Source organism: Kwoniella newhampshirensis (genome assembly GCF_039105145.1).
Source record: "Kwoniella newhampshirensis strain CBS 13917 chromosome 10 map unlocalized Ctg14, whole genome shotgun sequence".
NCBI lineage: Eukaryota > Fungi > Basidiomycota > Tremellomycetes > Tremellales > Cryptococcaceae > Kwoniella > Kwoniella newhampshirensis.
This window is the reverse complement of record NW_027118344.1, coordinates 260,690-273,217: the sequence shown is the minus strand read 5'-3', so window position 1 is coordinate 273,217 and position 12,528 is coordinate 260,690. Positions and strand designations below refer to the sequence as shown.

General features: G+C 50.2%; 4 protein-coding genes across 4 annotated transcripts; 3 read left to right on the top strand and 1 right to left on the bottom strand.

Annotated features, from left to right (window-relative positions):
* Nucleotides 1-293: 293 nt before the first annotated feature.
* IAR55_006805 (uncharacterized protein) lies at nt 294-1,324 on the top strand (the record flags this gene model as incomplete). Its single annotated transcript, XM_066949884.1, has 2 exons — nt 294-302; nt 836-1,324. The coding sequence occupies 2 exons, from the start codon at nt 294-296 to the stop codon at nt 1,322-1,324; spliced, it is 498 nt and encodes a 165-aa protein (XP_066799576.1).
* Nucleotides 1,325-1,906: 582 nt separating this feature from the next.
* IAR55_006804 (uncharacterized protein) lies at nt 1,907-3,536 on the bottom strand (the record flags this gene model as incomplete). The annotated part of the gene is made up of 6 exons (XM_066949883.1): nt 1,907-1,987; nt 2,043-2,193; nt 2,256-2,358; nt 2,418-2,924; nt 2,986-3,183; nt 3,248-3,536. 6 exons carry the CDS (start codon nt 3,534-3,536, stop codon nt 1,907-1,909), a joined length of 1,329 nt encoding a protein of 442 aa, XP_066799575.1.
* Nucleotides 3,537-6,198: 2,662 nt separating this feature from the next.
* IAR55_006803 (uncharacterized protein) lies at nt 6,199-7,404 on the top strand (the record flags this gene model as incomplete). Its single annotated transcript, XM_066949882.1, has 4 exons — nt 6,199-6,375; nt 6,496-6,651; nt 6,798-7,265; nt 7,339-7,404. The coding sequence occupies 4 exons, from the start codon at nt 6,199-6,201 to the stop codon at nt 7,402-7,404; spliced, it is 867 nt and encodes a 288-aa protein (XP_066799574.1).
* A 1,019-nt stretch (nt 7,405-8,423) lies between these two features.
* On the top strand, nt 8,424-11,294 carry IAR55_006802 (uncharacterized protein; the record flags this gene model as incomplete). Its single annotated transcript, XM_066949881.1, has 16 exons — nt 8,424-8,596; nt 8,712-8,847; nt 9,005-9,082; nt 9,154-9,204; nt 9,343-9,519; nt 9,594-9,610; nt 9,680-9,734; nt 9,793-9,921; nt 9,989-10,050; nt 10,103-10,178; nt 10,254-10,385; nt 10,469-10,612; nt 10,678-10,744; nt 10,817-11,037; nt 11,179-11,197; nt 11,266-11,294. The coding sequence occupies 16 exons, from the start codon at nt 8,424-8,426 to the stop codon at nt 11,292-11,294; spliced, it is 1,566 nt and encodes a 521-aa protein (XP_066799573.1).
* Nucleotides 11,295-12,528: the final 1,234 nt, after the last annotated feature.

Genomic DNA, 12,528 nt, shown 5'->3' with positions numbered 1-12,528 from the left:
AGCGGCCGGACTGAGACAAGTCATCATCACGCAGTGGAGGGGTGAGAATGGGTCTGAACACCCGAAAACGCCTTCAGACACACATCCTCCTTCGTAAGCACGCCCGGAGGAGTCCAGCTTCTATCCTTCGCACACACTTTACTCATCCAAAAGGCAAGGATGCTGACAAGCCGAAGGACCTTTGGATGGGAACACTGATTCCTGCTCCTTTCATACGCCTTGCCAGCGTTATTCAGAGCTGGAGTGCTGCGCAAATGGCTTGAAAGGCAGGTAAGGAAACGGACGCGGAGTACATGACCAAGGTGAGCGAATGGCAGAAGTGAGACTTCGGCCCATGGCCGAGGGGCAACGGAGGAAGAAACATTGAGGGCCAGCTCGTGGAAGATACTCATGGGGGGGTTTAAGTCGATGATGGCGAAGAGGGTGATGGAATCAGTAATCAGACGAACGCGTCGGTGGAGGTCCAAGCGCAGTGAGCAGGTTATTATCGACTGAATGGTCAATTCGTCGGTTTTGCCGGATTCGGCGGGATCAAAGCTGTGATTACGTCGTTTGTTATTACCCGATTGTGCCTGTGTGGGGTCTCCGCAGCTCTTGACCAACCCCAACGATTTGGGAAATGAGCAGCGTTATTCACCCCAACAAAAAAGAAAAACAGAAAAGAGTCGGAGTTTGACCGACCACTTACTTATTTGTATCGATATGTTCTGACTTCCAAACCATTGCGTCTCTCACTTATGAATCCTACCAGCACACCATCGACATCCGCTCTCTCCACTTCACTGTCGCGCACACCACACAGACTGGACAGTCATAGCCGTGACACCTGAGTCAGTTTTGCACCTACCAATCGCACACCACCAAAATGAACCGACCTACGTCTTCTGGAACACATTCCGAGATGCACTCTCCACCAACCATTACGCCTACTTCACCCACCGAGAAACAGACCTCGGTGTCCGCTCCATCCGAATCATCACTCTCCAACCGCTATCCAAGGGTCTTCTCCGATAACTCTTCCCACTTGAACCAAAATGCCTCGTCCACCTCCACTCGATCAATCAGACCTCGTGGACTCAGTCCACTGACCCCAGCAGCCGATAGACCACAGAACACCTATTCACATACAAGTCATTTGCATTTGCCGAAATCCCAGCCGCTCTCTAAAGCTCTTTTTGCTCGAAAGGCGGATACACCCCATGCCGGGACACCGTTTGGTGGACAGAAGAAAGGGATCAGTCAGAAGATTATCGTTCCGACCAAATCGTTTAGGACGACATTCGAATTGGATCTCTCGTCGAGCGAGTTGGCGAGGAGGGCTTGAGGAGAGCAATGGAAGGTTATCTTGTCTTCAAGCTACGCCAAGGTGGAGGAGGACATGCGACTCCAGGTTTGAGGGAGTGATATGGAACGAAGACAAAGATTCTGATTACGCCACCATTCTCCTCATATGTAACACGCCACGCCCACACAACAGCTTCGATACATACGATCATCTCATTCCGACCCAGCATTGTTCTCACACCCGCAATCACATAAACCCCCACATTCCGATGCATACCATCAGCAAGATGGCACCAGCGAAGAGAACGGAGACAATATGCCCGTCTGCAAGGTCTGTCATGACCTGTATGTACTGTATATAAGAAATATGTTGACATGTAGAAAATATCAATGGATCAATTATGACGAAAGACTCATGCATTTGATACCTCAGGCAAAAAACTTATCCTCCTTACAGTAGACACTCTGTTATCCTCCAAGTACCGCCTCTCAAGTGGAACATCGTGGTTGGCCAGGAACGCTGATCAAAGATCGAGGTAAAAATGCATGCAATATCTAATCTACGAACAGCTTTGGCCTACAGGTCTGTGGCTTCACCCAGAGTGTACAAACATTTCTGTGATTAGCAGAAAGAACTGTTGATAGCACCTCCTGGAAGGACCACGCCGTCCTTGATGAGATTGGCGAAAGACCAGTAATCATTCTGATTCCCATGTCAGCGAGGATCTGACGAGTCTGAACCTGCGCAACGCTCTCACCTTGGTACCCTCTCCGTCGACCCTGTCAGTGACATCAAGCTTACCATCCCAGAAAGCGGATCCGGAAAGGTACTGAGCATAGGCGTATTGCTGAGATTGGTAAATCTGGCGACGAGCAGCAAGAGTGTTGTTGTACTTGGACTCGATAGAGCTGATGGCGAGGAACATCAATGAGCTGTCGTCGAGAGAAGAAGTGAAAATGAGATCACTCACAACTCGCCGACGAAGACAGGGAAGCTAGTGGCAGCGGCAGATGCTTGACCACAGGTGATGTCGGAAACGAACTGAGAGTAGACTCCAGAAGCAGCGAAGAAATCTGATTTATCGGATGTGAGTTACACTTTCTAAATGTTCTGACTCGAGAGCGAAACTCACAGAAATGACTGTCGAAGACGATGTTCTGGCCTTGCTGCCAGAAAGGAGCCCAGTACGAAGCGCCCATAAAGGCATCTGAGATCATCATAGGGATGTTTCGGTTGACTTTCTGGATCTTGGCGTAGACCGCTCGGAGGTAGGTGTTGTAATAGTTGACGCCGTTGGGATATGAAATAGTGTTGGGAGTGGCGAAGTTTCGGATGTCATCGCAAGGCTCGTTTGCCGGTTCAAAGGTGATTTGGTTGGGGTTGATGGTCGTTTGGATGAAACCAAGGACCTGGTCGACGACCTTCATGCTGAAATCGAAGTTGGTTTGATTGTACCACCAGTTGCCATGGCCCAAAGCCTCTCCGATGTCCAAGCTGTTCGCACCTCCTGGAAGGGAGTGAAGCCCGATGATGACGTGCATTCCCTTCGAGAGCGCATAATTGGTGATGGTCCTCAAATATGCAAGCTGGTTACCGGTGTAAAGCTGCGATCCGGGAACGGCGTACCAGGCGGCGTACGCTGATGAAACATGATCAGCTCAATGTCAGAGATGTCATCGGGTGTGCCCTTTGGTACTCACTTGTAGGGATACGGATAGTGTTGATGCCATATCGAGCGAAGTTGTCGATGTCGGACGTGGTGAACCAAGTTCGGTAATGGTTCTCGAGTACTGGACCACAAGCCCCCTTTCCTACAGCGGAGCAGAATGTCCACTCGTCCGGGTACTGCGAGGGAATAACATTGGGAGTGTTGCCTTGCTCGACCTCGAGCCACGAGCCTGATAGACGACAGCATCAGCTGTAGACCGACCGAGGCGTAACAAACAATGCTAGGTCACTGACCCAGGTTGACTCCGTTGGCTTTGTATGTCGACCATCCTTGGAAGTTGTTCCTCCACGGGATAGAATGGGATACAGCTTTTTGCCACGCTCCGACTCCATTTCCATGAGCGTTATAATTGATCGAGAACGTGGGACCGTGTTTACCAGCATCGTTCGATACTGATATGCCAAACGCAGACAGGATCGAGGCTAGCCCCCAGCCGCCGGAAGACGCCCTGTCGGAGATGGCGGCGGCGTCTGCAGACGACCCCAGAGCCAGAAGAGCAGTTATGGCAATACCGTATCGCATTTGGGCGGACTTGAGGTTGTTGAAAGATGAGGGAGTGATTCAGAGAAGATTGCGAAGTGTAGTTCTCGATCCTGGAGCTTATATAGAGCTGGATGGCGACCTCCAGTCTCGCTAGACAGAGAGCATTCAGAGAAGCGGGAGGAGTGCTAGGTCGTTTGTAGCGAGGCCTGGCCAGGATTTCGCTAGTACAGATCCTCAATCCCCGGCATCATCGACGGTAAGGCCACGCTCATCATCTGACATATTCGTCGAGCGAGTGGTCGATGGACATGTTGGCCTAAGAGCGGGATCGTTGGTATGCCGGCGGCCGTTCATTGAATGCTCTGAACCCTGCCGTCTGCTTATTAATCTGATGCAACAGGGACCACACGCCATAACAGTCGATCAATCGTGTTGACGCACCGGTACCGAAGACCATGGTGTTCGCCCAAGTTCTTTTACTGGAATCCCACATGCCTGGAAGTAAAACAAAATACATGAAATACAACGTTCCCAGATATCTGGATCGATGATTATGCCGTAAGTGAGATCATACTGTATGAGACGAGGACCCGAATTATGCCTCCGGCCCCACAAGTTCAACGTTAGCGGGAACTGCAGTTTTCAGTCAAGCCAAAGCGCAGAGTATCATGATCAGTCCCATGAGTGCTCTCCCAATAGACCAGGTCGCATATGACAGATCGAGACAGGAGCTCATCGGCGTCTCGTGGTGTCCTCGACGTCTGTCACTGCAGTTGACTGATTGACGATCAGCCAGTCGAGGTAGCATCTTTTCTTCTTACCTCCCAATGTCGGCATTGCAGGGGGTTCCCGCTTCCCGTACCGTATACCGTATGATCGTTGTTTACGTTTTTGCGTTGCCGACCAGGGCCACAACTCCTCGCTAAAGCAGACTAGTCCACTTCTCAATGGCCGTTGTGATCGGCTGGGAGGTCATCGAAGGATTGCCATGGCCCGTGGAGGAAGATCGTCGTGCGGGACGCCATTCGACTCGCGGCGTTCATAGTTATACCAGTGGCTCTGACACACGTGTATGTGTGACGACATCTGTGACGTGGTCGACAACTTGCTCTTTGATGGAAGTCTGTCCCGGAATAAGGGTGGATCCTGAACCGGAGTAATGCAAACCAGTCTATGTGATCGGCATCCATGCGTCACGATGGAAGACCGTATTCTGTATTGTGATTGCTCGTCTGACACATATTAACTTAGCAAAGCCTTCTTAAAGCTGCCAAGCCTTTTTCCATCATCCTTGACTACCGGACTGCGATTCTTGATACTAGTTGCAGGAAGAAAGGTTTCGAACCGAAGACGAGTTTGCGCGGACCGACACCACGTCCAGGCGGCTTTACTTGCCAATCGTAATGGGACAGTCCAAATGATCGTCGTGTTTGCCACCTCTTTTGGCACCCATGGCATTCAAATGACATCCTTTGAGACTCAAGAAATCGATAGCTGATAACCAGAATAGCGCGACTGTGCAATTGCTGTCGTTTCGCTGTACTTCGCCAGCACGCTCATTGGGCCCCAACCATAGCTCAAAGCGCCAGATCGTGGATGTAAATGATAACCTCGCGACGTCCAAATGCGCTGTCGACTTTCCGATGTTTGATTTGACATGACGAAAGCCGATCCCATACCATGATCGCTATGCCGCTGTACCCGCTACCGAGCTGATCCTTATTGCAGCGACCATCTCACCCCGATGGAAATTAAGATCGTCAGTCTGAGCGATCTCGAGGAGGCCATCCTAGACGATGATGGGCGGGGCATGACACATTTAAAAGCTTTATCTTCCTATCGGAGTCTACAAGGCGGACGTGTTCAGAACAGCTATGGCCTGTTCGAGTATGACTCGAGTATTGACGGTTTGAGAGGTCCAAGATGTTCCCGGACATCGGAGGCGTTGTCATGGCAGTCGCTACGGAGTTGAGACCCAGTTCAAAGGATATTCAATATTCACCTGGTCGAGGCAGACTCGGGCATGAGATCATTGTGAGCGAACCGCTCACACTTATCTGTAGGTTGTGCTTTTGCACTCTGCGTGCTATCTTTTGTGCGCGCGCTGACTAGGACCGGGATCAATTGATGATGCCTTCGAACGCTTGCCTGTGTACATTACATGCGCGGTAGTTGCCTCATACTCGTCGTAAACAGCAGATATAGACTCGAAGCGTTGTCAGGAGTTGGAAGTCTCTGGGGAGACCGGCGATCATTACTGTATTCGAGCGGAATCAGCGTCGACATGAAGAGACGTGAAGTTTACGAGTGACAATAAACGATTGATAACGGTTTTTCTATCTGTCATGACCACCTTGCTCTAATGAGCGTATGCTTGACGTTTCAGAATAGATGGTGTATAGCTTCGAAAATCGTGCATATCAATTGAACTATTATATAAACCCTTGTACTCAGGGTGTGTGAATGTGAATGAGGCTACGCGGCTCTGCATTCCTTAAAGCTTAAAAAATAGAGTGATCCGGCAACAGTCAAAAACATTGCATTGTTGTTGTTGTTGTTGTTGTTGTTGTTGTTGTCCTTCGTTTAGCGCAATCAAGGCATACTTCCTGCTTATACGTTTCAGCGCCTACTCAGCTCAGTGAACACGTTGATTTTCAATAACTATCTCACATTGGAACTGGGTTGATGATAACGAGGCAGAATGTCGCCTCTCAATCTACCGACGCTACTCTTGACTGCTCTCGTGACGATCGTACTGCATTCTCAAGCTCAGACGACGAGCTCCGAATTCGTAGGATGTCTCAAAGGAGATTATAAACCCACAGGAGGACTGAAGATCAAGGATCTCGAATCGAGGAAATCATACTATGATTGTGCGGTAAGTCAAGTCGAAGTATACGCCCATCCACCCTCCTATCCAGATACCATTTCTCAGTCTTTGTGAGATCCGGATTCAACGGCGTATGATAATGATACTGACAGAAATGGACATTGACAGGACGCATGTGTCGCTTCTGGCGGATATTCATATTCCTACTTCACAGATCTGGGGAAAGGCGTACATGCATGTAGTTGTTCATCGGTCGGACCTAAACCTCGAGATTACGAGGTGCAGCCAATTGGATCGTTCGGATGTCGGATGGGTCAAACAAGAGTGAGTGGTGTCATGCTGATATGGAGGATTCGATGCCACCCCATACGTTGTGCACCTCCCTATGATCGTTGTACCTCTTTTCGTTGTCTTCGACATGACGACGACGACGAAGACGAAACTGACAGGACACCTCGTTCGTCCCGCAGGCCGCTCTCACCCAGACAGATCATCATTTCATAGTCTGTTCTTCAGGCTTCATTGGCTCCTTCGTCCCTGTAGGGACATACCAATCCCCACAGGACTGTTTTCGGGCCTGCGAGAACGAAGAAGGCGCACTCTTCCTCCCAACACATTCCGGCTACAAATGTCGTTGTGGTGGAGTCACGTCGGTCAAGAGCGTGGCGGCGTGTGGTGCTCCCGATGCAGAGTTTTCTTATGTCAATAAACCGACGAAGAAGAAGAAGACCAGCAGTGGGAAAGGGAAGGGCTCAGTAGCGGCAGCAGCGCATGTCGCAGGGGGAGGTTCAGGTGGAAGAGGATCGATGGGTAGTTCAAGGAAGAAATTGGGTAAAGGGAAAGGCGGATCAACGAAGAACAGGTTGAGTCAGGAAAAGGAAAAAGAGAATGCTCAAGAGCCGTTGAGTCTCGAGGGCAAGAAGAAGTACGACAATCCGGTGAGTGTTCCCAAGCGATCTCGCCAAAGGTGACCTCGGCGGCACTCTGACTGACAAAGCGTGAAATCATCAGTGCGACGATCCAGATTCCATCCTTGGATACTGCGGTTTCGGCGAAGAGGACATTCCAGTGTTCTAGCGGGGCATCCCACGGCATGTTGTGACTGCTTCTGTACGATGCGGATCGAGCAAGACTTCCTTCAATCTTTCTTATCATCACAGTTGTAATGTATGATAGCTACGGTCCCTGTATTTTCTTTAGTCCACTGAATGTCCGCAAGGCTCGGCTGGACAACATCGTCTGTCAGACCTCGTTCGTTCGAGACGTGTGCTATCAGATTCCGGCCCGGACGAGGGCGCAAACGCCAAGTCGGGCACAAAGCCGACGATTCCTTGACCGTCATAATTGGTCGCGACCTGGCTTTCGTAGCTGTCGCACCAAGCACCTTCGTGGGCGCTCTTTCGGACGGACGGAGCAAAAAGTCTATCCACATTTTGCCCGACCCGAAAGGTGTGAGAATCCCAGGGTATGTGGTCAATGTGTTGGACTCCATTTTAAGTCTATTATAGTTGTACAGAATGAGTGAGCCACGGATATCGCCGCACTTGATAAGCAACCTCCCATGATCGCGGTGAATGCCGTGGGTGGAGGGGGTCAAGGGAGCGTGTGATTCGTGCGTTACCATCGATCAGCGCATCAATGAATCAGCATTTGGAATACCGCACGTCGAACGGAAGAGTCATCGGAGCTGGCCGATGGGCGCGTGTGATGGACGTCGCCGGTTGCTGGGGAGGGGAAGTGGGGGGGGGGGGGGTCAAGTGAGCAAGTAGTGCAGGAAACGTTGGTTATTGGATGTCGGGATTTCAACCGGTGTGGAGGTCGTCGTTTTTGGACTGATGTAAAGGGATGAATGCGATGGGATAAAGTCTATCCAGGTCGAGCGGTCGGAACTGTCTTCCTGACTGTATAAAAGACAGCGAAGCCCTCGACGACCTCTGCCATCGAAAGCTTTGATCCTAGCTTACACTGTCGACTACAATTCCGGTCAGTCGTCACGCCTATGTCTGCCGATCGTTCTGATACAGATCGCTTTGACTTTCAGATCACACTTGGCCGTAGCCACCGTCACCGTTCTGAGACCAAGAAGACCAGACGATATGTCTCGAGACGAGAAAAACGAAACGATCATAGGTGTCACACCTGTTGTCTCTCCCTCTGTAGGAGGAGAGAAAGGGTATACCACCTTTGCGAGTGTGGAGCACGAGGTCGGCCTTGATCTGTATCAGAGATCGACAGACGTGGAATACACACCTCAAGAAGCTAAGAAAGTGTGAGTGTCGTATCTTCAATGTGGCTGGCATCGATCTCTCCAACGCGTTACCACTTCCCAAAATGGGTCTATCTCCTAACTGTCGTCTCTTTGACCCACGCTGAGGCTCCCGTAGACTACGAAAGATAGACGGGTGGATCCTACCTGCCTTCTGCATCACGCAAGGTCTAGCCTTCCTGGACAAGACAGCGTTGAACTATGGTAATCTGTGGGGTATGAGAGCCGGACTTCATGTGTCCACCTCTCAATTCGTGAGTGGCGATTTGGTCGTTTTCCATACAACACCATGTCAAGTCAAGTCACATTGAATCCAAACAAGCTTGATTCGACTGTCAATGTGACTTGATCCGGCATAGTATCCATTTACTATTCAGGAAGCTGATCACATGCTGGGTGCCTTTCATACAGAGTTGGTTCGCTTCTGCGTTTTATCTGGGCTATCTCGTCTTTGCCTGGCCGGGCAATATATTGCTTCAAAAATATCCTGTGCGTTTGGATTCATTCTTGATCATTTGGATCATTTGGACTATGGTGTTGACTGATGGGAATCTTGAAAGACCGGCAAGGTGATGGGTTCTATTGTCTTCCTCTGGGGAATAGTTTGCGCGGTGAGTTCGAATGACGGCTGCCCATGTTTAGGGAGGGTTTTCGTTCACTCTACCCCACAAATGGACCGGTCGAGCCAAGTGCAAATTAGGTACCCAAGTCGAGCAAGGCTGATTATCCTCTTTCACCGTCGTTCGCAGTGCACAGCAGCGTGCCACAACTTTGCTGGCGGGCTCATCAACCGGATCATTCTCGGTTGTCTCGAAGCGGCCGTTACTCCAGGATTGGGTCTCATGACTCCGATGTGGTGGAAGCTCGAAGAGCAGCCGGTCAGACATCTGACTTGGTACTGTTTCAATGGGGTAGCTTCGATCATTGTAAGTTGGCGGGCCTTCCACACGTAACGGCAGTGAACGCAACGGCGGATCCGCTGACAATGTACTTGACTTAGGGCTCTCTGATCTCGTAGTGAGTGTGGTCGGATCCAGCTCAAAATCTCAGAATCTCGTTTTCAGCCCCGTTGAGATGGCATTGCAGTGGTCTCGGCCATGTAACGAGCACCAAGGTTCCTACCTGGGCATTGATATTCATTGTGAGCCCGACTCACGGCGTCTTTCTGATGCGAATCGCTCATCCTAAGCCCATCTTAGACATTCGGCTCATTCACCTCGCTGTGGGGTATCTACCTCCTGATCTTCCTCCCTGACTCGCCCGCGTCCGCTCGGTTCCTCACGGAAGATCAGAAGATCATCGCAGTCAAGCGAGTTGCGCAGAACAGGGTCAGTCACCCACAACCTAACAAACGGCCAACGAGCCAGTGGAGATCTGACGCGAAATTCGACACAGACTGGAACGAAGAATACGGTATTCAAGATTGAACAAGTCAAAGAAGCGTTCATGGATCCGAAGTAAATCCAGTTGCAGGAGATCGCCTTGTGGTAACATACTGACATCGAGCAGGTTGTATATCCTTTTCCTAGCCTCAATCGCCGCCCAGATCCCCAATGGTGTCGTATCCAACTTTTCGTCGATCATCGTGAGCTCATCCTATCTGAGCGAGCTGAGCAAAAGATCGAAGCGATCCCCTACTGACCATTTTTGCCATTCGTAGATCTCCGGCTTTGGCTTTGATCAATTGCAAACTACGTTGTTGGATATCCCCAACTCAGTAGTACAGATCAGCTCATTGATCCTCAGTGGTTACCTTGCGGGACGATTCAAGAACAGTCGAGCAATCATGATGGTGCGTCAGACGATCCAGCCAGCAGAGAGGAAATCATTTCTTTTTGCGCGTTGCTGACTTCTGACTTTCTCGAACGAAATCAGTTCATCGGCAACGCGACTTGTATTGTAGCAGCGTGTGCTCTGACGTATGCGCCTCACCACGAAACGTGGGGTAGACTCGTCGCCTTCTGGTTCACATCGTTCCAATCAGTTGGATTCTCCCTGAGTTTGGTCATGATCTCCGCAGTGAGTTCCTGCTTTCCCAGTATGGTTGTATCTGCTTGCTCCGACCTGACAATGAAACCTTACAGAACGTGGGTGGCTACACGAAAAGACAGACTATGACGACTGTCACCTTTATCGGTTATTGCGTAGGCAGTGGGTAGTTCCCGCTTCAATATGATGAGTATCCAACGGAGGCTTGTCACTTACTCGTCGTTTGCTTGATAGACATCGCAGGACCCCACGTGTTGATCGGCTCAGAGAAAGCACAAGGCTATCCGACTGCGACCAAGGCGATGCTAGCGGGATATGTGGCGAAAACATGCCTTCATCTCGTCTTGGGCTTCTACATGTGGTTCTCTAACCGTCGATGGGACAAAGCGGCTGCCGCACGTGGGGAGGTACTGTCGGAGCAAGAGCGAGCGAAGAAAGCTGAAGAGATTGGAATGGTGAGTACATTCCCCTACTTCATCTGTATTTCTCTTCACTGGTCCCAAAGTTCCGCCGCGTCTTCTCGATGTCAGCCTCCCTGCAACTCCGTCGAGGGGATCTAACCGCTAACGTAACGAATGATTGTTTCATGATTACAGACCGACGCCACAGAGTGGAGTGAGCTACTGCATCCCTGCTCTTCAGCCAATAGGAGCATATGGCTGATTCTCCGTTTCATATCGCAGACAACCCATACTTCCGTTACGCTCTCTAAGCGATGTACAGTTGTCAGTCATATCAGATTAGAGGGGAGCATCGATCCTGCTGCAAAAGGTACCGGGGTGCTTTCTGCACTGGCGCAGATGCCGATGTATTGCCTATTTTGAAAGCTCTCCTCTCCAGAGCGCAGTTCCTTCGCTTGGAACAACACAGCACAAGGGACTCAGCCCACACGGAGTCGCTCGATGTCTTGAAGTCGCGTTGGGTGAACGCGATAAACGAGCATCCCATCGTGTTGCGTGGTCCGAAACCTCCGGAAAATCAGAGTTGGGTCGATCGACGTGTTTGAAGCTAGTGAACGAGGTGTTATACCCTGGCCATGTAGATGGGTGTGGTGACCCTGTATAGGCGTACAGTGGTGCACAGGAAGGACCCCCGGGACCTCATTCAGGTCGTTCTGGGATTGTAAGGAGGTCATCTCGTTCATGACGGGATCTATCTCATTCTATTCTGTGTGTAATTGAGATCGAGGGGGTTCTCCAAGTAACAATTGCCTCCGAGCAAGAAGAGCTGTCCATCATAATAAGAATGATTATAACGCATCACATCTCAGAGCTGGAATGGCCGTACTACGTAACGCCTGCGATCATCTATCATCATGCCCCACACGTTGTCGTTGTTCAGAATGATTGGTATCGTACGTTAATCTATGAGAACCGAATGGACAAGCTTACGGAACGGGACACGAATTAACTTTTCCCATTTCATTTCCCCACTTTCATTTGTGGCTGTAGGTAGTGTTTCTTGTTGACTTGCCTCGATCGACCGTGCGAAGGGAGCATTCATCATCATTACATGGCATGTATCAGAGAGCAAGACGAACATACATGATGGTGGTGGGTGGTGATGATGATTCATCATATATTCTCGATCACGTTGAGTTTGAAAGGGGTTTTTTTTTTTCCTTTTCCCTTTTTTCATTTAACTCACTTCATGCTTCGATGCGCGACGCCAGCCAAATGACCGACCCACCGGCTATCATAGTCCTTGATTCAGGGTCCAACTCAGAGATAATGAATGAAAAAAAAAAAACACAAGAGAATGGGAACGAACTACGGAGTTGGTGACGGCCGATGTTGCTCATTTTTGCTTGTTGTGGCTTATGGCCCCCCCACGAGGGCGGTGCGAGCCGCGTATCGCGAGAAGGGGATTTTGGGTCCGGAAAGCCGAAGTGTATACGCACATCTGCAGAGAACCAAAACAAGAGAAAAAGACGCTAGTGGAAGCCG